The sequence below is a fragment of the Balaenoptera musculus genome, chromosome 1 (genome assembly GCF_009873245.2).
Source record: "Balaenoptera musculus isolate JJ_BM4_2016_0621 chromosome 1, mBalMus1.pri.v3, whole genome shotgun sequence".
In the NCBI taxonomy this organism is placed as follows: Eukaryota; Metazoa; Chordata; class Mammalia; order Artiodactyla; family Balaenopteridae; genus Balaenoptera; species Balaenoptera musculus.
The window spans coordinates 54820400-54845396 of NC_045785.1; the positions used below are offsets into that span (position 1 = coordinate 54820400).

The 24997-nt window shown below is 42.5% G+C and overlaps 1 protein-coding gene across 1 annotated transcript in view; it reads left to right on the forward strand.

The window, feature by feature from the left end:
* The first annotated feature begins 12276 nt into the window (after positions 1 to 12276).
* The window catches only part of ROR1 (receptor tyrosine kinase like orphan receptor 1), a 207869-nt gene continuing 195148 nt past the window's right edge, over positions 12277 to 24997 (forward strand). The window contains exon 1 of the mRNA XM_036824114.1: positions 12277 to 12337. Within this exon, the coding sequence (XP_036680009.1) occupies positions 12316 to 12337 (22 nt within the window). The 5' untranslated portion in view covers positions 12277 to 12315. The remainder of the gene's footprint in view (positions 12338 to 24997) is intronic.

Sequence of the window (24997 nt, forward strand, 5' to 3'; positions counted from 1 at the left end):
GGCTGAGGGTGTGTCTTAGAGCTAGCAAGCAAAAGTTTTTACCTAGATTGCATGTTTACTTGAGGGTGACTTTGGGGTAGGGCTGGTGGTAAAGATTTGTGGTCTTGCCCTAAAGCTACATCGTGTAGCAACCACACTGTTCTTACTTGGATGACTTTCTATTTGGGGCTCTTAAGGGGTGGGGGACAATGAAAAGTAGGGGGCTTAACCCTTGTCTCTGTCTTAGGAGAATGAAAATTACATGATGAAAGCTGTGACTTAGGAAGTTTGACAAGAGTGAGTGTGGAGAGGCATTCATTCATCCATCCATTCGACAGTTATTTATTGATTGCTCTAATGGGCCAAGTGGCAGAATGGAACTTGGATATCCCTGAATTCAAATCCTATTTCTAACACTTACTAGCTGTGTGACCTTGGACAGCTTTTATTTAATCTCCTAGAACCTCAGTTTCCTTATCATTAAAATAACAATAACAATATCTACCTTAGCAGTTGTTGTGATTAGAGATAATGTGTATCCACTGCCCACCCCAGAGCCTGGCACCTAGTATTATGTGTTCAACAAATGGTAACTCCTACTGGTTTGCAGTAGATGGGGGACACTGGAGGCAGGAAGCAGTTACTATGGCAGCAGAGATTTGCCACAAGGGCCTTCATTAGGGTGAGGGTGGGGACTGTAGAGCAGAGGATAGTTTTGAGAGGCTTTGAAGACCACCTTAAATAGAACTTGTGACCGGAAGGACAGGGTGCATTCAAAGATAACGTGAAGGTTTTCAGCACCCCCAACAGACACACACACACATGGGAAGAAAGTGGACTGGGTAAGAAGTCACAGTTTAGGTTGAATCTGTGGTAGTAGCCAAGTAGAGATAGTCTCTAAATTTGGGGAGTTACAGTGGATTTCAGGAGTGAGACCTGAGCTAAGCAAATGCATTTAGTATAATCATTGCTGTGACAAAGTACTAGTCAGGATATAAATTGGGTTGCTATAACAGAGACCCCAAGGAACAGTGGCTTGTGTAAGAGAGAAGTCAGAGCAGAAGTCATTCGGGGCTTTCCAGTCTCTTATCTTGTTACTCCATCTTTACTAATGTGTAGTCTTCATTCTTATGGTGCAAGATGGCTTATCTGCATGCCTGCATTCCATCCAGAAGGACGGAGAAATGAGGGTAAAAGTGGGCATACCCACTTCTCACATTTCATTGGCCAAACTTTGTCATAGAGTCACACCTAGCTGCAAAGGAGTCTGGGAGATGCAGCCTTCTTCTGGGAAACCAGATTCCTAGCTACCATTCTATTATTTTGGAAGAGGTGTTCAGGGTGGCTAGCGATCTCTGCCAAAGCAGTATTAAATAAAGACCTGAGGATGGGTGAGATCATGGAGAAAAAGGGTGAGAGGGGAGTTAGGAGTTGGACTTCAGGAAGACTCTCTGTTATGGCAATGGGAGGGCTTAAGAAGTTAACAAAAAACCGTAGAGGTTAGACCAGCAGGCAAAGGTGACTGGTGTCAGTTGAGGGATGGGACAATGGACAGCTGTGTCAGATCCTGCAGGGTCCAAGGGAATCGGATTGGTGATTAGTAACTCAGTAGGGAAGGTTCTCAGTGGTGAGGGGTGAGGGCAAGTAGACGCCAGCCTCCACAGGGGTAAGGCTTGGACGAGTGGGGGCAGTGGGTGTGCGTCCCCCTGGAGAGGTTTGGCAGGCAGCTAGAAGGACCTCGGAAGAAGGTGGAACCCCAGGGGCCAGCCAGGTTAAGTGAAATGAAGTTCGCATGTCTGAAAGAGTTTACAGATATCCTTTTACTTTTTTTTTTTTTTGGAATTGAGAAGTGGCCTTTTAAAGAAAGAAAAAATTCTCTTAACTGAAAAGGACTGATCCTTTTAGGGAGTTTGCTAATGTAGGCATACATTTTTTTCTTTGGCAGTTCTTTTTTTTTTTTTCCTCGCATCTCCCTCAGATAATCTTATCTCAGTTTTGAGTCAGAAATCTTATTTATAGCTTTTCTAAAGAGAGTTATTTCAACGAGGGCAGATTCTTTACCCTTTGGACTTATTTTCTTTTTAAAAACAGATAAGTTATCCCTCCTTTTTCTCGAGAGAGACAGTTAAATTATTAATTGAGAAACAATGATTGTGAGCTAAAAGGGGGCGTAAATCAAAGGAGGAGGAATAAATTCAGCTGACTTCCTGTTTTTGTGTTTCTTTTTCTTTTTTTGGAGGGAAACTAAAAATGCCAAAATTCCATCTTTCCCTCAGGACTAGAAGAGAGCTTCACACAGCTTACATCCTTAACAGACCTGGAATAAACTGGGGAATGGTGTGGTCTTCTCATGCTCCTTCCTCCACCTCTACCTCCCTTCCCTCTGCCGTATCTGATTTAGAGGAACAGCTTGGCGTTCAAGAAGACTCTGAGATAAGCTGGTCGTACATACTTCTAATAGCTATAGTAATTGTAGTTCCTCTTGCCTGCATGCTACTATGTGCATTACAGTGTGCTGTGGGCTTACATACTTTCTCACGGCAGCCTCACTTCTTGCTGTTATCTCAAGTTCAACAATAAGGAAACTGTGGCTCAGAGGCTCTCTCAGCTAGAAAGGCAGCTGAGCCTGGTCTTGAAGCCCATCTGAGTCCTAGGCCTGTGTGCTTTGGTCATTGAGTACTTGTGCTGTAAAAGAAGGCATAGGGGCAGCTCCAGCGGTCCCAGTATTCTTGTGAAATGCTCTGCTGTCCTGGCCCCATGGGCACCGTGGCTCCTGATGATGGTTTTAGGACTGGTGATGCCAGCCATCCTGGGGCATGTGTGGTGTAGAGCTTGGATGAGATGATATCTGAAGCCTCTTTGAGCTTTAGCATACTCTGGACCTTAGGAAGAGGAGCTGTCACCGATATTCTGAAGGCATGAAGAGGGTATCTAGACCAAGGCGCAGAATGAGTCCCTGTCTCTGGGTAAGTTCTTTCTGCATCACTCTGGCGGGATGGCTGGTCCTCCAGTTTGATCACTGCCAGCATCACAAAGGCAAAGTTCATTCCTAAAGCGGCCAGGGGATCACTGATCAACAGAGCATAACTCTCAGGAAGCCGAAGAGGAAAGTGGATGTAAACAGGGGCCCCAAGAACAAAGAGTCCCAGATTTTTACCCAGAGTCCCTGAATCTAATTCACAGGGTTGTTGAAGAGTAGATGAATCAATACAGGTGAAGTGCTTAACGTGGTGCTTAACACATTAGTAAGGATTCAGTAACATTGGCTGCTATTTATGATTAGATGGGCCCAAGGCAATGGCCCAAATTCCACCCCAGTTCCCTTAACTCCCACCAATTCAGTGTATCTGAGGGGTCCTGTATCATTATCAAGTATTTACTGTATGAATCGCTCATCAACATCCTGACACTTTGTGGAAAAAGCTGTGGAACCCACTCCACTGAGAAATACTTTTAAAACTAATTTCAAACATTTAAAAATTAATAGAAGGCTGTAGTGAAAGAATTCAAACCTGACTGAAAAGTATAAAGCTAAGAAGTAAGGCTTCCTCCCACTCTCCCCCAAATTCCCAGTCCCGTTTCTTAAAGGTCAAAATGGTTACCATTTTCTTGGCTCTCCTTCCAGAACTTTAAAAAATGCATATGCAAATGTAATGCAGTTGAAAACACCGCCTCTGAGATGTGCTAGAAAATGTAATGTCTTTTTTATTAATTAGCTAGTCTTGCTCCGCCTTGCCTCCTTCCTGGAGGGGGAAATAGACTTGGATTCAAGCCCTGGCTTCTTCACATTCTCTGCTTTGGGTTTGGCTGGGCCAGTTGTGGGCTGGTGTTTATTGACGAAGTCTGTGGCTGGTGAACTTGTAGGCAGTTCTCTTGGTGGAACCGTGGTCCAGATTATAAATCACGACACACGTCTACTGTCGCCTGTCTACTGTCACGACTGCTTCTTGCAACATCTTCCTGAGTGTCAAGGACAGCTTGGAGTGCCCTCCTGCAGCTCAGGTGTGCCAGTGTTACTGTGCTGTCGCAATTTCAGGTCACGACAGAGCCTCTGGGTGTGGTCGTCCCCCTGCCCTCCAAGAGTTCCTGGCGGGAAGTGTAGTGCCTGCTCTGAGCGGCTTTTGCTTTCCCCCTAAAGGGCAGAGCTCTGTCGTCCTTCACCTTGGTGGAATTTCAGTCCAGTGTGGAGGATGAGAACCCATGATGCCAACAAGCATCTTCTTTCTCCTTCTCATACTTCCCCAAAGGCAGCAGGGTGGGTGGGGCTCCTCTTACTTCCTCTTCTCCTCGTGCCCTACTCTTCCCATCACCTGAGGTCAGAGTAGTGGAATGGCTGCTGGGAAGGAAATGGAAAGCATATTCTCAGAACATTGTATCCACGGCATAAGTCAGTTTGTCTGTCAGTCATTCTGGCCACTCATTCATTCATTTAACTTTACGAAGTGTTTTGCAACTTGCTTTTTCACTGATCAATAGCCCTTGATAATCTTTCCATTGCAGAACTTACAAGAGTATCTACCTCATCCCTTCTAATTCTGTTGTATGGCTCTATCAAGATTTCTTTACTCATTTTCTTATTGATTGAATAGATTATTTACGATTGCGTAACTATGTCTGAAAAACACTTCACGCTCTCTGCTCACATTTTCTTTCCTCTTCCTTTGCAAATTCCTTTACTTGTCACCTAGTACATAAGCAACATTCTGCCGGTCAAGAGCTTCTCTTTCCTTGTGAGTCCTTCCTCCAGCTGCTAGCTGCTGCCCATTCTTCCTTTATAGTACTTGTTATCCTTTGCTTGACTATTTTGACAACAGAAACATGGGATTGTGGTTTCAGGGGAAGGAGCGGCAGCAATGTCATATGGGTGTCCAAATCCCCAGGTGCATATTTTTTCAGTTAATGCATATTCTGTGTCCCAAGTAAGAGAAGCACATTTTCAGAAAGGATAAACATTTCTTCTTCTTTGCCCAGAGAAAAGGGAGGAGAGTAGAATTATGTGGCTGATCAGTTAGGATAAACCTGAGTATAGTAGCTTTTACAATTTGAAGTGTTATTCTCTTATATAGAAAAGGTCTGAAAGTAGGTGGTGATCCAAGGCTCATATGGTGGCTCCATGAAGTTATCAGGACTTTCTGCTCCATCTATGTATGTTACACCCACAGCATGTAGTTTCTATCCTCAGGTTCACAAGATGGCTGCTGGAGCTTCCTGCATCACATCATGTTCCAGGCAGGGAAAAGTAGAAGGTAAAGGACAAATGAGGCATGTGTCAGTTGTCTACCTTTGTAGGAGCTTCCTTTACATCCCACATAACACTTATATTTATATCTCATTGGCCAAAATTTGTCATATGGCTATACCTAGCCGCACTGGGGTTCTGTTAGTAAGGAACAAGGAAAGAGTTGATACTGGATAGGCAGCTTGCTGTCTCTGTCTCATGTGGTTTGATCCATGGCTTGGATTTCTCATTTCACCAAGTGCTGACACATGGAATAGTAGTTGCTGCTCACAGCAGAGATGTGAAGTAGCTTAAGTTTATTTCTTTGCTCTTTCCTGTCATCTGAGTTTCTGCCTTGTTCCTCCTAAGGATCTCATCATAAACTGTTCCTTCCTGAATGAGCAGGGAACTCTGGTGAAGCATATCACACGTTCAAAATTTCTTTTCCCCAACCTTCCCTTCAAAACTTACATGTTCTGTGTCTCCTCTTTGCTGGGCACAATTAGGCAGCGGGTTTACTAACTGAAACAATATGAGCTAAGGAGCTAGGAATCAGTAGTTGAACATTCCAATTCCAGTTCCCAATGCCCTCCTTACATTTCCAAATTCTTACCCTCCGATGGTGCTGAATCCCCTTCCTTGTATCCTTTAATGAGTCCGGACATTTGCACAACAGCCTCTTCTGCCTGAAGTGTCCTCCTCATCCCTGTATCCCTTCTCCAGCCCCGTCCCTAGCATATACTGCTCATTTTAAACGACCCAATTCAAACATCACTCCTGCAAGAAGCCTTTTCTAATTCCTTGGCGTCAATATCCTCCTGTCTGAGCTCACAGAGTCCCTCAAGTGCCCCGCTGTCAGAGTTTATCACACTGAGTCATCAGTGTTAATGTATGGGGTGCCTCCCCCCACCAAATGCTGAGCTCCTTGAGGGCAGGGCAGTGAATTTACCACTCACCTCTTATGTCTAGAAGGATCCTTTTTACTGTTTGTCGAATGAATGAATGACAACGTTCAGTGCTTTGATCCAGAGAGAGAGTAAGTATGAATTTCCTTGATGGAGAGATCTTTTGTTGATGGGAGATCGTCACACAACCATATCATGATGGTGGCATTTTCCTGCTTCATCAAAGCACAAAGCATGCCTGGAATTGCTGCAATATTAAACTTCTTAATGGTGTCTCTGTGGTCAAGATTGTCAGGGGAGAAGGTCTTAGTTTGTGCAGCTGAAAGGATTCGTGAAACTCCATCAGCCACTTGAATAAAATGCTGGGCTTTCTATAATGGTTTATTTTTGAATAGGAATAGGTCTGTAGCACTAATCCTGTTTGAATCCTGGGGCTCTGTTTAGCAGAAAGATGAGCTGGAGACCTCAAGTTACATTTGTTGTTAAAGTTTGACCAGACACTTGGTGTAAGTGTTTGTCGTGCTTGACTTTGCTTAAGTAATTAACATTCCTGTCAAGGCTCCTTAAAGGGGCTTGTGTTAGAGAGCCCCTCAAAAGACTGGTTTAAACCTTTGAACTTCTAGCCTTTCCGTTTATTGCCAATTACTGATATGCTTACGTTTCATTTTTCTAAAAAATACAAAAAAGGATTAGATCTTCTAGGAGAAATGTTTATTATTAGGAGAATCAAGCTTGGAAAGTGGGGCAATTTCAAAATGAAGGGGCTAGCCTAAAAGTGGTATTAGAGAATGTGTTTGGGGAAAAAAGTCTAAAAATACTTTTTTAAGTTAGGAAAAGAGAAGAATGAATGTGAATGTGACAACAGCTTTCAAATATTTTAGTGACTGTCTGGAGGCAAAGCCATTTGATGCACCAGAGGGCCGAGTTAGCATTTAATTACCTCCCTCTTTTCTTTCTTCCCTTTCATCTTTCTTCCTCTCTCCTTTTCCTTTCTTCCTTTACTTTCCTTCCTCCCTCCCTCCTTCCTTCAATCCTTCCCTCCTTTTCTTCATTCCTTTCTTTCCTTTTAAAAAATTGACGTTACAGTCTGAATTCAATTCCTATTAGGTGCCTTTAAGATTCTAAGGTCTGTGAGAGTAGGAGATGGATCTCACTTGTTAATAGAGGTCCTCTTGAATGAATGAAGGAAGGAATGGCTGCTCAAGTGTGCCAAGCACTGGGAATACTCAAATGAAAGACATAAAGGAGAAGGGAAAGGTAACACAGTTCACTTCAACGTAGAGACATAAGCACGGGGAGATGTGCACACAGGGGCTGCTAAGGGAGCAGGAGAGCGCGGCATCCACTCCTAGCTGTGGAAGGAGGAAGGAGATGGGGGCAGAAAAGCCTCCTAGAGTTGGTGATGACCTAACTGTGTCTTGAATCATGGTCAAGTGACATTCAGATACGTGCGTGGAGAGAGTGCCTTAGGTAGGACCAAGCAGGAGGAAAGACGTGGAGGTGAGAGTATCGTGACATAGGCTGTGATCCCAAACTATCTCTGTGCTGTCTGTGGGCAGGTCCAGGGCAGGGGTGGTGGGTCATGGTGCTTGGAGAGGTCAGTGGGGCCACACGATATATGGCAAGTGAAAGAATGCAGGTTCTGTCTGGATGTGATGGGACACGTGACGGATTTAAAGCAGGAAGCTCAAGGGTGTCTTTGAGGAGAAAAAGAAAATTCAGAGGTTGTTCATTAGACCAGAATAAGATGGTTCAATAAAACCAGGTGAAGACCCAAACTTGGATATGGTAGAGGATGGAGGGAGGGGATGGATTTGAGAAATCTTGGGACTTGTTGCCTAATCACATTGGTTGACTGGTTAGATAATAGTGCCTTGCATACTAGACAGTGAGTTTCTTAATAATAGGTGCCACGTATTATCTTTATACCCTTAATACCTAGATCAGTATCTGGTTACCTAGTAAAGTTTAAATTTCAATAATGTTTGTGTAATGAATGCTTTAATTAATTAATTATCTAATTATAGTAACCTACATACTGTATGTGTCAAAGAGTGCTAATTGCCTCCCAGTATCTTTTCCTCTTTTAGAAAAAGAACTCTGATTTGTAACTGCATACGTTGCCTCCCAGATAAAAAAATCTACATTTCCCAGTTGCCTTTACAGCTAGGTGTGGTCATGTGACTAATTTCTAGCCAATGAGATCCAAGTGTAAGTGCTACTTGGAACTTAAAGGAAGACTTCTAAGAGGAGGAAGCACCCTTGATTCCTTCCCTTCCACTATCTGCTTTTTCCGTCCAGTTATCTAGAATGCAGATTCAGTGCCTGGAGTACCAGTATCCATCCTTCTAAGGATGGTAGAGCAATAAGATGGATGGAATCTGGGTCCCTTCTGTAAAAACTGACATTACAGTCTGAATTCAGTTTTTCATTTCACCCATTCTTTATCAAATATTTGAGTTTTATTAGATGTTCAGTGCTATGCCAGGAGCACGGGGAATAAAATAATTAAATCACACTTCTTGTCCCATAAGGAACTTACAGTTGATCTTTGAGGGTTCTGAAGGAAACATTTCCTTCCTTTCCTAATTTCTGAGGTGAAGTAAATCAACTTGTGGATTTCATCAGTTTGTGTGAAATTAGTTGTGCTAATTCACAGAAAGCTTGGACCCTCAGCAGTGGGGCACTTTTGATTGTTCACCCATGCAGTGTCAGTAACACATGGTGGTCTGATTTCGGTTGTGATTCCTGGTTTCTGGATGTGTGGTCGTGCACTTCACCTCCTGAGTCTGAGCACCTGGATGTATGGGCTAGAGGCATGACCTGAAGCTCTTTTTAAAACAGGGTGAGTTTCTCAGCTGGGCATGAAGAGGCTTACAGTTGAAAACCTAGGGAACGGGTTTATTAAGGGTTCCCTTAGGGGTTAACTTTGTGTTCAAATTTCCCTATGGTCTTTCTGCCCCCATAGGTACCAGGAAATCGAAAGTTATCTGGTATTAATTGCTACCATTTATTGAGCACTTTTTAGTATGCATGCACTTTATGTACCATCAGTTATCTCATTCTAACAACTCCATGAAGAAGAATCCTTCTCTATATTTTACAGGTAAAGAAGCTGAGGTTTGGAGAAGTTAAGAAAGCCTGGGTCTATATGTGTCCAGAGCTCCCCACTGCCCTCTCCCGCCTCCCTTGGTGACTTTAGATGTGTACACTTACACTCTTTCCTTCGTGAAGCTGGACAGAAAGGCTTAGACCACCTGGTTTCTCAGCACTTGCTCATGGAAAGAGTGGCTCTACTGGCTGCTGATTAGCATAAATAGTGTTGTCATTGGAAACTTCAATAACAGTGTTTCTCCACATAACATTTTCCCAGACATTTCATTTGTTCAGGAAAACACCCAATGTGTTAAACCTATCTGAGCAAACTGACCACAGCTTGTAATATTTTCTTTAAAAGAAGAAAAACTGAACCCTGAGCTTCCAAAAACCCATCAGGGCAATGCGAGGACTCTTTCCCCAGGGGCTTGCACAATTGTAAGTCACAGCTGCTGAGAATCACAAGTGTTTCGAGAGATTATTCTATACTAATGTGCTGTTGTTGCCTCATTCAGTATAATCCCAGTGTTAGTCTGTTCAGGTGGCTATAACAAAATACCATAACCTGGGTGTCTGGGGACTGAAAGTCCAAGATCAAGGCACTGACAGGTTCGGGAGGGCCTCCTTTCTGATTCACAGGTGACCGTCTTTTCGCTGTAACTTCTCATTGCAGAAGGGGCTAGCTAGCTCCCTGGGGTCTCCTTTATAAGGGCACTGATTCCAATCATGAGGACTCCACCTTCATGACCTAATCGCCCCCAAAGACCCCCCCCCCCAATACCATCACATTGGACATTAGGTTTTACCATAGGAATTTGGTGGGGGACACAAATATCCAGTCCACAGCACAGAGAGTTCTAAGCTCTTATTATATCATTTGCATATTAAGAGGATAGGTCCTTTTTGGAGACTTGGGTTTCAAATTAGTTGACAAAATACTAAATTAAGCTTGAGGTGCTCCTAAACGAAGCATGGGAGGCAGTGGTCGCCCCAGTGAATACCACAGACAGACCTGGACTCTAATTCCATCTTCCTTATTAACCAGCTCTGTGACCTTGGGCAAGTCGCTAAACTTCTCAGCCTCAGTTTATTCCTCTTTAAAGTGGGGACATGACCATTACTGACAGTAACCCCCCACAGGATTGCTAGGGGGGACTAGATCCTCTATTGTCAGTAAAGCTTGAGTGCAGTGCCTGACACAGGATAAACGCTGGATACCTGCCACCCACAACCAGTTACCATTCTGATCCTCATGCTCTGTCACGTAATGTCTCAGATGTGGTAAAAGCCAGTTAGCTTCTTTGGAAGTTGCCAAACAAGTAAATAACCATAAAGCACACTGGAGACGCTGCTCTGTTGGGTCAGTTACTCAGAACTGTCAACGTGCCAGCTGGAATCCCCTTCAATGAACGTCAGCTGTGCATGTCAAGATATGCTTCCTGGGTCTCATGCGTGTAGCTTCCTCATGGATTGCAGGACACACCCGAGCACAGCGTGTTGACAGAGTCACTTGGCTGTTCATGAGAACAGTCCGTTCTAGCCTGAAGTCTTTGAGTTTTGCACAGGGACAAACAGATGCCTAGGCTTGTAAAATTTCTTGCTGGGTAACCTCGTATGGAGGTGTGATCTATCTGAAGACTTCAAAAACTTACCTAGTCTGAGGTGAGCTAAGGAAAGGCTGAACGAGTCTCTGTTGGTGTCCTGCCCAAGCCCCATACCCTCTCACCTTGCACTCTTCCCTGTAAGTGACACTTCCTGCCCATCTCAACCAAGCAGTCTTGATTAAGAGCCTCTTTTTTTCTTTTTTGTAATTAGTTACTTTTTCTAATTACTTTCCTGCCTCTGAAAACCTCTCAGTAATTGAGAACTTAGTATTGTTTCAGGTTAGTCAAATTTTAGTTTCCACTTTGACTGAGGGAACTGGCATTACATGTTGTGAGGCTAATCTCCTTAACTGGAGCATGAACAAGCATTGAACCAGTTGGTCTAAAAGCTTCTTACTTCAGATCAATTCCTGGGCCAGTTGATAGCAACCTTCCAGGAGGCCTTCACACCTTGTTTTTCAGTGACCTTGTTTTCCCACTTACCTGCTTACATTCCACTTTGATTTGGTGCTGCCTTATCAGAAGGGATTCTCTAAGCTCTGTGGGATTTAATGTATTTGGCCTCATCAGGTTTGGGATTTTCTCAAATGAGTTCTTAAGGGGACTTGCTATGATTTAGTAGAGGCTCAGCCTAAACGAATTACAGCTGACCCTTGAACAAGGGTTTGAGCTGTGTGGGTCCACTTTGACGCTGACCTTTGTCAGTATTAAATAGTACAGTACTACATGATCCATGGTTGGTTGAATCCGAGGATGTGGAACCTTAGATACAGAGAAACTGTGAACATAGAGGGCTTGGCTGACTATAAATTATAAGTGGATTTTCGACTGTTTGGAATGTCGGTGCCCCTAACACCCACATAGTTCAACAGTCAACTGTATTATAAGTGAAGGGCTTAGAATAGTGCTTGGCACATAGTAACTATTCAATAAACAAAGCAATTGTGGAGGTGGTTGTTATTAGTCTAATATTTTATAAAACCTGGTGGATATAATTATTTATGTCCTGTCTCCAATTTTTGGAATAAGTGTAAGTTTCGATTCCTTCTTAAGAAATAACATCATTAGAACCCAAGTTGAGAAAAACAATTCCTGCATAAAATGGAAGATAACGTAGTAAAGATACTACCCTACAGGGGAAAATAAACACAGTTCCCTTTAATAACTCCTCCCGTTAGTTCTCCTCTTTCTATCTTCTACCATCTTTATCGACCCTGCTGTAGTCACCTCTGTATTTCCACACTTAGTACAGTACCTGGCATGTGCAAGAAGTTCAGTAAGCATTGAAGTGACCTAAAGCCACCTGCCCTCATGCTAATTCTGTCATTTACTATTTTATTTGTGTGACTTTATTACTGAAGTGGATGATGAAATCAGCCTTTCTCTCTGGTCCTCAGCTTCCTCACTCACACAATGCGAGAGGGAGTTTAGTTCTGGTCCCTCCTGACCCTAACACGTCATGATACTCTGTGGCATTTGGGTTCCTGTGGCTGGTGGTGTGCTGTGACACGTTATGAGTGAACATTCATGTGAAGGTGAGGTCGTTTTACACGTTTTTTAACACAAGTTTTTTTTTTTTGTTTTTTTTTTTTAATCCTGGAAAATGAATTAGGCCAAAGTCTGTTTAGGAAGCTCCTCTTACAACTGACGCATAATTCCTTATTACATTTTGTACTCTTTAGGCCTTTAGAAATTGGTAAGGGTATATGTGTGTATGACTGCATGAGTATATGTCTATGTATAATATACTTCTGCATCTGTTAATAATTTACAGGTAGATGGTAAGAAGTTTTTCTGTCAAAGAAGGTTATATGATAATTACATTGTATTTGACCTAGTAATTCATTTTTAGGAATCTGTTCTAGAGAAATGGCCTAGAATGTAGATAATTTATGGACAAAGTTATTAATAACAAACTTACAGTACTGAAAAGGCAAATACAAAATAAATGCTTAGCAATAAGAGAATAATTTTATAAATTTGGTATATACATAAAATAGAATATTATATTAAGAAGAAATGTACATAGATATTTTATTCAATCTCGGCTATTTAAAACAGTGTATAGAAAAGGAGTGGAAATAACCCCTAATGACAATAATGATTATTTCTGGATAGTAGGATTATGAAATATTTTTATTCTCTCATTAACATTTCTCTTTCTGGTTTTTTTTTTTTTTTAGCAATGCCTATTATTTTTCTTATGAGAAATCTAAAATATAGAAACCTATCCAAATGTCTAAATATCTAGATACTTATATATTTATTTAGGTATTGAAATATTTACATATTTAGATAAACCTTATTTAAATGTTTATATATTTAGATAAACTTCTAAATATAGAACCTTATCTAAAATATGCATATTTCTGTAATGAACACTAAAAATATCAGTGCCAGTTTCTTTGCTGTGTGGGAAATACCATAACAGAAAAGAGTGAGATGAACCAAACTATCCCACCCTCAAGTTTATTGTACACATCCACTAGTTCTCTAAAAGGTCCTGACTGTAGCATCCGGTGAACTGCCTGGCTGGGATCAATGTCCATTGCACAGGCAGAAAGAGAAGGTCCCCTGTAAACCGTTCTGCCAGTGACCATGACAGCATAGCCATCAAGTCTGCAGGAATTCACTCACAAAGTTCAGTGTTTACAGAAGGTGGTGCAGACCCAGGAAATAATAAAATGAATGAATAATTTCCCATTAAGTGTTTTGTGACAAGGAGTATTAAACAAGAGCGTCCTTGGAATCCTAGAATTATAGAGCTATCGGGGAATCTTCCATATCACTTTTCTCTTTACTCCAGATTCTGGACTCTCTCAGCACACAGTGGGAGAAATCCTGTTTGGAGTCATCCCAACTACTGTGGCTCTCTGGTTGTGTGAACTTAGACAATCTACTCATTCATTCAAGAAATATTTACTGAGCTGTTGCTTTGCGCCAGGCTCCGTGCCTGGTGCCGGGAATAAAATACTGAACAAGATGGAGAACCTGCCCTTATGAAGTTTAATGCCCTCAGGGGTGGAGGAAGATACAGACAAGCTATTTCACTTCTTTGGCAACTCCTGCTTTCTTTACGTTTCCATTAAATTCTGCTGCTTCTCATGGTTTGGTACCAGGTTTGGTCTTCTCTCACATTCCATGGTCTCACTTGAGAGTTTCATCCTCTCCCACCATTCTAGACAATACCTGTTGAGTGATGGCTTCCCATCTGTATTTCCAGTCTGGGTTGCTCTTCTGAGCTACAGACTCAGAGCCGATTGTTAGCTCCCATGGGGAGTCTAAGAGCCATCTAAAACTCAGCTTATCCAAGACTGAGTTTGGTGTCATCTTCTCCCCCCATCCCCACCCAGCCAGCTTCTCTCCTGTGTTTCCTCTCTCTCCATGAAGAGTCCTCTTGCCCACCCAGTATCCGAGCCAGAAATCTCTCTTCCTCCATTTCCTTTCCTGCTCTTCAGTCCACAGCTATTGAACCACCCAATTCTGTTGGTTACCCCTCCTATGGAAACATTGTTCATTTCGGTCCCTTTCTCTTTACCCTAATCCCTGCTACTTTTCCTCAGGTTTTCCAGCCCCCAGTCACTTCTTCACATTCCAGACAATTAATCTTTCTTTGTGTAACTCTGATTACATCATTCAGATGTAATCATCATTCAGGTGCATGGCACCTCCTTCGTGGCTCCCCCCTGCCCTTAGCATACATAATGAAATCTAGTCTCTTTGCCATGGCCCTGCTGACTTCTCCAGTCTCATTGCCTGCCCCCTTTTTCCTTAAATCTTAAAGCGTCAGCCACCCCTTCCCTCACTTGTCTGGACCACTCCATTTTATTCCTTAGATCTTGTGTCAGATATTACTTCCTCCAGGAAATCTTCCCCAAATTCCCAAGTGTGGGTTGGGCACTCCTGCTGCCTGTTCCCATAGCCCCCCATCCATTGCTCCCCTTCATGGCTGTTAGGACATTGCCTGGTTCCTCTCTTACCAGAAGACTATGGGCTCTGTGAGGGCAGGGACCCTTACCTTTTGTGTTTCTAGAATCTAGTGCAATAATAGGTAATGGTAGGTACTTAATAAATTGATTAAAAATAAGTAATTTTTTATTTCTTCAGATCACATTAATATGGGCGTAAAGAGAAGATCAGAATAATAATGATAACAGAACGATTGTTTTGTTCTCTTGGTCCTTCCTTGGCTCAAACCCTGGTTGTTAACTCTTTCTTCCCTTAAGAGGTACTCCAATCTCTTTGGCAAACTGACCCCGGCTGGTCCACTCCATGAGCTCATAGGCCCTGCCTGGGGGTGACTAAACTCTAAGCTCAGCCACACTTAAAACTGGAATAAAACTAGCCATATATGGAGCTGCTTTGTTAGATTCTGATCAGAAAGAGGGGAATGCCGAAATAAGAACAATAGCTAACCTTGGTTGAGAGCGTCTTATATGCCGGACACCATTCTAACTGCTTTTATGAATTATTTTGATCTTCTCAACAACTCTATGAGGTAAATACGATTATTTCCATTGAACAGATGAGAAAACTGAGGTCTAGAGAAGTTAAGTAACCTGCCTCAGGGCACAGAGCAGAGAGTGATGGAACCAGCTCGACCAATATGATTCCAGGGCCCTCACTCTTAGCCACTGCACTTACTGCTTCCCTAGCTGAGGTCTAAAGGACTTTAGTTCTGACCTTCTGTGTCTGTGGGCAATAAGGCATTCACTATTAGGGGTCTTCTTCTCTCTCAAGCACTATCCGTTGTTGCCCTTGGATGCAGACAATCCAGATGGAGTCAGTCCTTCTCTCAAAGCCCTCTGTGACTCCTTCCTTGCTTCCTGCATAGATGTTCATATTCTTCATGAGAGGCAGAGTAGCATACTGGTAAAGGAGTATACTCTGGGCCCAAACCACAGCTCTGTCATCTATTAGGTACATGACCTTGGACAAATTATTTAACCCTTCTATGCCTTACTTTCCTCATCTATAAAATGAGGATAATTATAATCTTGCATAACCTATAGGCTGTTGTAAAGATTAAGGGAGTTAATATATGTAATGCACTTAGAAAAGGGCTTGGCACATAATAAGCAATACATTTGCATTAGCATTTTCATAATTGAAATAATCTTGTTAATATTTACTCCAACAGGTAGTAAGATGCTTTGATTATTAAGTACCAGGGTAGTTCTACTACCATTCAAGATGTAGAAACCTACCAGTTCTTTCAACTCATTTTGGGCTTTAAAAATATATATCACCCAGCAAGATAAAAATAAATCATCTGCAAAGCCTCACATGAAAGGTTTTCATAAATCTTGTAAAAGTTGGGCCAAGTTTAAAGTTCACTGCTTAGATTGATTTAAAGCCCTTCATTGTGAACATTTTAATGGCAGTGCTTATAAAAGGAGGATCTGGAACGGCCTGACTAGCGGTGCATGTGTGCGTGTGTGTGTGCATGTGTGCATGTGTGTGTACATGTGTGTGTGGGGGGGTCACTGGAATCATGACCTTTTATCTACCTGATGGGTGTGAGTAAGAGGAGTTAACTCAGACGCAAGGAGAGTCTGCAGATGATAAAACCTTATTCTCAGTCATGCTCACGCCCACAATTGGTGGGTAGTAGACTGTGTGACATCGGGTTCGCGGTCCTTTGCATGGCATGCGTGGGCTACCCTCAATGTCCTGATCAAACCCACCTTTCTACTCTGTACCCTTCCACTCTTACCCTTTTTTCTGCCTAAAATTTTCTCACTCATCTCTCAGTAAGACCTGATCCTGTGTGTATCTCAAGGCCCAGATTAAAACTCATTTCCTTCCTGGAGCTTTTTCTGAGCCCCTCAACCTACTGTATACGTTTCCTTCTTTGCCCTATGCTTCCCTCTCTGTTGCATACTTTCACCTTCTAACTTTGGTGTACTTACAGGGAATTTCCCTTTAGCCTGGGCTCTCAAATACATTCTTTCATTTAACCCTTCAAACAACCTTGTGAGGTCTAATATCCTTACTTTCCTGATGAGGAACCCAAGGCTCAGAGAGGTTAAGTGATTTGCCCAAAGACACAAGCCAAGTCAGACCAACTCTGGTGCTCTTTTTTCTGCCCCAGACTCCCTCTTTGAAGTCCTGTGCATGTCTTGCTCACTTTGTATCATCCCCTGAGATGCCTAGCACAGCTTTAGGCTCAATAAATTTCTTCATTCATCAACTCATGTTTATTGAACCTATGAGGTATTAGTTAGGTCTTGGGCCCTGGCATTTTACAAACATAGAGGTTTGGGAAAGGAAAGAAGATAATGTGGTAGTGACATCTGTATTTCACTCAGTAAAGTGGGTTTCATGTGGTTTACCAACTCCAGTGCCAACAGGGCAGGTAGGTGATTGGGTGAAGAAGGTTGGATATAATCCATTGAAGAATGACGTGGACATCACAACTGGATATCAGTACTTTGTCTAATGGAAATGGTCACTATGTAACTCTAGCCAATTGTTGACACGTTGGATTATGGACCTAGTGTTATGAGATTTTCCATTTTTTCAGAAAAACCAGAAATCCAGACTTGTACAATTTCCTTTTATTCAATGTTGGCAGCTAATTAATTTTTTTTAAAGACTGAAGATCTAAACAACACATAGCTGGTTGTTACCACTTTCTGCCTTGAAATGCTGAGTATTGAGCTAACCGTGCAGCCGACAGTGCCCGCATTCGTGGTCAGGGAGCCCGTGCTGAGGATGGGCGGGGTCTCTCCTCTTCTCCTGGTCTCACTCACCTGCTGGCCCACCTGGCTTTGCCGCAATCACTCCACCTCCTTGCCCCCTGCCCTCTTGGCCTGTCCCAGGGTGACGGCGGTCCTGTCTCCTCTGCAGAGATCCCCAGCACTGGATCTTGCTCTCTAATTTAGCTCCTTGTCTTTATTGTGATGAATGAGGCTGAGCAGATGACAAGCAGAGATCACTGGGCAGAAGATCAAACGCTCCCCCTGGGCTGCTCGGGGCATATTTATGACTTCACTGCTTTGGGATATTCCACCCATGAAAATGTGAGGCCTGAAGAGAGTGAACTTCTACCCCCCCAGATACCTCTACTCTGTCCCAGTGGGAAAAGAGAGATTCGCACAGGGGCTGCCAAAGGAGGACCTCTGAAAACAAAGCTGATGACAACCTGTTTGGGATTTTTTGTGGCTGGAGCACTTCATAGAAATAGGGTCCAAATTAAGGCACCTGTGGAGTCACTTCAGCTTTGTGATCTGGTGACTCCAAAATAATATCAAGGCTTGTTTAAAATGTCTATGGAGGTCGTTATGCTAAGGGACTCCTGCTTCGGTAAATGGTATAGTCCCCAGTATCGTGGCACGGAGTTTCTAGAAATATGACTTAAGCATCAGCAGCAGACGTTCTGGATGTTTGTTTATAAAGTCAGTTCCTGGCCTTCATCTCAGATCCAGAAACAGGGTCTGAGAATATGCATTTTAAAAGGTATCTCTGGGGACTTCCCTGGTGACGCAGTGGTTAAGAATCCGCCTGCCAATGCAGGGGACATGGGTTCGATCCCTGGTCGGGGAAGATCCCACGTGCCGCAGAGCAACTAAGCCCGTGCGCCACAACTACTGAGCTTGCGCTCTAGAGCCCGCGAGCCACAACTACTGAAGCCCACGTGCCTAGAGCCCGTGCTCCACAACAAGAGAAGCCACCGCAATGAGAAGCCCACACACTGCAATGAAGAGTAGCCCCCGCTCGCCGCAACTAGAGAAAGCCTGCGAAGACCCAAAATGCAGCCAAAAATAAATTAAAATTTAAAAAATTAGAAACTTAAAAAAAAGAAAGTATCTCCGGAGATTCTCATGGGAGCGAGGGTTAGGAAGCTTTGACTAATGATGATGACATAAAAATGGCCACAGAGCCCTAAGTGTTCTAAGTGCTATATAGTTATTCCTTACAACATGCCTATGAGGTCCCTGTTTCTCAAAGTGCGAAGTAGTTGGCAGTTTACAGTTGAAATTTCAGATGCCATAAAGATGAATTTTTAAAAATAATTTTTTAAGTTTTATGTTTAACTTATGTATATAACTCATGTATTTAACCCACTAAACTCATGATATCATGGGTACTACATCTTAAGTGAAGGCTAAATTTATTTGAGTAAAAACAGTGTATCAACTAAGGAAATACTAAGTCAGCAATAGTTCTGGTAACAAAATACTGGGAAAGTGGAATATGAATATTTGAAGTTTGTGAAGCACTGAAATGAGTGAAAAAGCTCTGTACTGAGCCAGGAAACTTGGATTTAAATCTAGAATTAAATCCTTACTAGCCGTGTGCCCTTGAGCAAATCCCTTTGCCTCTCTCTCTGAGAATGAGCCTTAGCTTCTTTCTCAGCAAAATGGAAATATTAAAATCAACTTTACTGGGCTATGCTGAAGAGTAAATGAGAAAACGTAAAATAAAAGAGCACATAATAGACGGTCAAGAAATACTGAATATCAGTATTACTTGAATTTTCCTGAAATACTAATTGAATATGTCTTTCGTGTGGACATTACTTGAATCTTCCTAAGAATGTGTTAGATACAGAAACTCTTATTTTCTCATGTCTTTTTCTGAGCCTTTACCACACTTACTAAAACGTTTAAGGGGAAAGCACTGAACTGAGAGTCTAAAGATTTGGGTTCTTGTTTCAGCTCTGCCTCTGGCTACCAGTGTGACCTCCAACAAAGCATTTTGCCTCATTGTACCTCAGTTTTATAATCTATAAAGTGTGTTTGCAGTAGAAGGCTTCCAAAGTTTCTCCCAGCACCAACATTCTATTTGCATCAGAGCTGTTTCTTTATTATCTGCAACAAAAGGAGAACAGTCAAAGCACAGATTAACTGTCATTTTAGCCCAGTAGGTGATTGGCCAGAACTGCTCTCCAGCGGCCTGACTTCCTGGTTTTTTTCTCACATTCCTTTGGAGGGGCTAATGAACATTAAAACCAAATGGCTGGCAGAGGAAGAGGAAAAAAGATGATACTGGAGCAAGGACTCTGGATTCCCCACAAGCTAGAAATATCTCCCAAATGAATAAAAATTGATTATAAGTTTACAGTACTGTATTTTGACAATATTGTACAGCTTGTTAATGAATCATGCTAGCATTTGACTAGTGAGTGACCCATCACTAAATTGTGTCTGTCTGTTTCTTCCTGCCTTAGAAATAGCAATAATGTGGATTTCTAAAGTGGAAGATTAGTCTTTAAAAAGTGAATCAATAATTAGCTGTGATGGCATAATTAGCTGCCTGGGTGAGTTCTCTGAAATGAACTTTTTTTGGGTCAGCTATCTACCAGTTAAGCAGTTACACAGAATTCTTTCTATTTCATGCCTGGAAGTATGAAACAGAAAAATCATGGGATGCTGAAACTGCTGAACACACACGAAGCGGTGCCACAGTGCCCCCACTCTGTGCCAAAGCACATTTCTGAGCATTATGTAATTTCTCCCTGGCTTTGAGATCCCACAGTCCTGTCTGAGGTTGGTGCTGCGTAATCTGCTGAGACAGTATTCCATCAGGCATTTCCTTGGTGGGTGATATCTCGTCTGTCTTACGGACCTGTGAATGGGATTGGGAAAGAGGCTTCCATCATTTCAGCCACATGCAGCATCTTGCCATCTTCCAAAATTCATGCTGAGGATTGCTAAAAAGGATAGCATTTAATTGGCTGAAGCATAAATCACGACTTGCAAGGGTGCATTCATTCATTTGGAAACTATTTTTGATCATCCACTGGGCTAATAGTGCTGTGGAATTTGAAAAAAATATATTTTATATGGTTTCAAGAACAAAGTGTATGGTAGAGGTTTTGCCCTCAAGGAATTAACAGTCCTTTGGAGAGCCAAGACATGCATTCGTAACTTAAACAGCAACACTGTAGGAAAACTAGATACCCCTGCAATGCACTCCTGGTAGAGTTGACAAAAGGTAATGTCATGGAGTGTGAATACTGGTTGGGTGACCTTGTCTAATCCTTTTATGTTCCTGATAAGGAAACTGAAGTGCAGAGAAGTAAAAAATATAGCCCTTAGGAAACAGCCAGGAAAGGATTGAATTGGGGCTTGAATGCAGATCTTCTAATGCCCTCTGACTCTGTTTTCTGCTCTTCTAAGACTGTTTAAGCATGAAATTAGGGATTTCAGAAAGTTGTAGATGCTCAGAGGGGGAGAAGTGGCCCACTTTAAAAATCAAACTTCCAGTATTACTTTAGGAAGTAACAGAGACATACAATTTGATTTTTTTTTTTTTAATTTTATTTGTTTATTTATTTATTTATTTATTTATGGCTGTGTTGTGTCTTCGTTTCTGTGTGAGGGCTTTCTCGAGTTGTGGCAAGCGGGGACCATTCTTCATCGCGGTGCGCTGGCCTCTCACTATTGCGGCCTCTCCTGCTTCGGAGCACAGGCTCCAGACACGCAAGCTCAGCAACTGTGGCTCACGGGCCCAGCCGCTCCGCGGCATGCGGGATCCTCCCAGACCAGGGCTCGAACCCGTGTCCCCTGCATTGGCAGGCAGACTCTCAACCACTGCGCCACCAGGGAAGCCCTACAATTTGATTTAATACAATACACATGTCTCTCTAGTCCAGTGGCAACACCATGCCATTAACTAGGTACACACTACTGTCAAACTGTGGTACTGTAACACCATCATTGACTTTTCACCATTTAGGAGAGAGTTCCAGCCTGAGGAGAATCTAGATCCCTGTTTTCTCAATGTCTTGTTTTTTTTTCCCTTCTTCCTTCCATCAGCTATTTGGCTTTATTCACTAGCACCTTCAAAGGTATGTAAGAAAATGAACCTAGTAAGTTGGCTGTCATTCTGAAGCTCTGGAAGATTGCCTGTCTTCACTGAATTTCCTCAACAGTAAAGGAGACGGTAACAGCATTGACCTCGTAGAATTGTTCTAAGAATCAAATGAGTTCATACGACTCAGAACAGTGTCCAGAACATGGCAGAGGCACTCTCCACTATATTATCATCTCCACCATCATCCCTATGTGACTCTACCTTGCTTGTCCTTGCCTCTGACACATGCTCCCCACAAGCTATACCGTTGTGGTATGCACACTGTACCAAAATGTTCACCTCTTTTGTAGAAGGAAAATATTCATATCTTCTCTTCCCCATCTAAGATCTTAGCAAGAGTGCTTAAGTTCAACCTCCTAAGAAACTGACATTTTTATTGCTGATAATTTCCCTGAACAGATTTTCATACCACTTTGTGTTGGAGTGTGTTAGGAATCATCAACCATTGCCCTCTCATTTACAGATGTTGTAGAAGTTATGTCCATCTGTGGTGGATGTACACCAGGGGTTGTGATCAGCCCAGTAAGATTAGAATTGGGGGATCTTGACTTTAATCCCAAACCACCTCTTTTATTTCTGCATTCAGGGAGGGGAAGAGGAAATACAAGACATGCTTTATAGAGATAGTTGATGTTGGCTTCCTGAAAGAACCACCCTAATGACCTGTTGAAAGCCCAAAGCTGCAGTTATTATTGTGATAAGGGAGAACACTACCTTGAAAGAGGAGAAAGGGAAAAGCTGTGATATTTATGATGTTTGGGGATTTGGGTTAAGATAGTTCTTTGAATGCAGGGACTTAGTCGGATTGTGTAAGGATCAAGATATAATTGTTTAGAATTAGTGAACACAGCTATCAGTGAGAATGTTGGAGAATAAACAGTCGTTTTATGCTATCTATGGAAAAGTTGATCAATTTGATGTTTATTAAATGGGGTTTTCAGGAAGTTGTTTGTAACCTTTATCTTCCTGGCCAAGAATTTCCTGGAATAGTAAAATCAAGTTGATGAAGATTAATGGAACAATAAAGTCATATGGACAAAAAGCTGTGGTGTAGATAATTTTGGTCTCAATGATAATTACACATTTCTTAGGTACCAACAGTGTGCCAGATCATTTATATACTTTTTTGCTGAAAGTTCAGTATGGGCAAGGATGATTTTGTAGATTATTCTGTTGCTAGTTCCCACACATTGTGTCTGGCACATGGTAAACATTCTCTAAATAATTGTAAAATGTTTCAATTTTGTTATAGCATTATGGTTTATAACACCATACAGTTGATATCATTCTATGACCCCGAAATTTTACCTCTGGGTATATAAACCAAAGAAATTCTCATACACTTCTGTAAGGGAACATGTAAAGAGTCTTCATCACAGCACTGTTGGTGGTAGCTGGGAATTGGAGACAATTTGGGTGCACATCTTTATTAGTCAGTGTTCTCCAGAGAAACAGAACCAATTAGACATATATCAATATATATATGAGGAATTAAGAAATTGACTCATGGGATTCTGGAGGCTGACCAGTCTCAGATCTGCAGAATGGGCTGGCAGGCTGGAGACCAGGGAAGAGCTGACGCTGCAATTCAAGGTAGAAGAGGTCAGCCTCAGGGGCACAGGGCTTGGGGAAAATGACCAAACAGCCCAGAAAGGACCAAGGACAAAAGACCAGCATAAATAGGATGCAGCGGTTAGAAGTAGATATGCTGATAATGACATGGATGAATCTGAAAGTACAATGCTGGGTAAAAATGATAAGAAACAGAAAGAGATCTAAAACTCAATTCCAGCTACAAAAATTAAAAATACATACACACAAAATGACAATGCACATTTGCAAGAATGTTTGGGAACAAAAGCATACACATGAAGTCTGTGGGGTGTCTACATATGGTAGGGGAGAGGAATGTGGATTAAAGGGAATAAACAGAAAAATAAATAAAAGAGGGATTTTTCCTGGACCAGTGATGATAATGAACCATGAATGAGGAAAGGGATTAATTAACTCAACCCTTTGCATCAAAAGTCCAAATTTTTTACAAAAAGAAAAAATCTCGTTGGTATTAGTTTCTCTGATATAAGAATGAGGCAGCTAAGGCCTGCGGATTTTGATGAAACAACCCGAGGTTGTGAAGGTGGTGGGAGATCCCTCCAGGAAACGAGAGGCCAGGAACATCCTTGATGCAGACCCTTCTCTTAAGTTACACTGCCATAACCCTACCTTCGTGAGACATTTAATCCATGTAATGCAGTGATTGACCTGTGTGAACTCCTATCGCTGCTGTTCCTTTTTTGGGCTCCTGCCTGGCAACCAGCAAAGAATACTAATACTTCTCCAAATACTAAGCTCCCACTTTCAGAGTTTGAGAACTTACTTTAGAAAAGTACCACCATTGGCCTTATACCTATCATTAACCAAATCTTCTGTAAATGGCATCATTTTCGCCGCAAGGTAATTGTCAGGTTGGGCCTGGGCAGACACAGACCTCAGCTGTTATCTACAAGGTCGCTTTCAATCTCTTGCCCTTTTCCATCTGTCAACAGGCGTCTCACTTGGTTTATGTTAAGCTTAGAAAATGGGGTTTGGGTTTAGCCAGAAGGCATAGATGGCCTCAGCCACCTGGCTCTGGGAGGGAAGGACGTGGGGATGGTCTTAGCCACCCTGGGGCTCTGTGTAAGGGGGCCAACCAGCACTTGCCCCTCAAAGGATGCTTGTTGCAGGGGCCAGGGTGCTATCTGCCCACAAACAAAATCCTCTCCACTGGAGAGCTCCCCAGGCTGGGTTTTCAGGAAAGGGCAATCATGGGCATGGCCCCAGGAAGCTGCAGTGATCACATTAGCAGATTGTGAGAGGAGGACAGACAGGCTTTGGATTCTGGGAGTTATTAGAAGAAAAAATACACACTTGTCTGGATCACTCATGTTGCCAGATCAGAGAAACCTGCATCACTTCGGTGTAATTAATAACAATAACAGCGGAGACAGTAATTATAAAATCAACCACCATCATTTATTTTTTCATCTACTCTATAGGAGGCACGGTGCTCAGGGCTGACATCCATGGTCACGTTTCATTCTCGTGACAATCGTTTTTTACTGACAGGGAGACTGAAGTCAATCAGGTCAAGTAGCCTCCTGAGCCCAGAATGGAGCCAGAAGAGGATTCAGTTCCCACAGGCTCCTCTGTCTCTGCTCCTTCCTCACAGAGGTTCAGCTCCAACCTCAGTAGTCTAGTCTGTCCTGGGATAGGATGGGGTGGGCTAGGGCTGGAAGCCCAGAGAAGGTTAAAGCTTCCCACGTGGGGCTAAGTGAGACCTCCCAGAGGCTAGGATTGACGCTTGCCTTCAAGGCAGGGTTTGATTCTTGGGG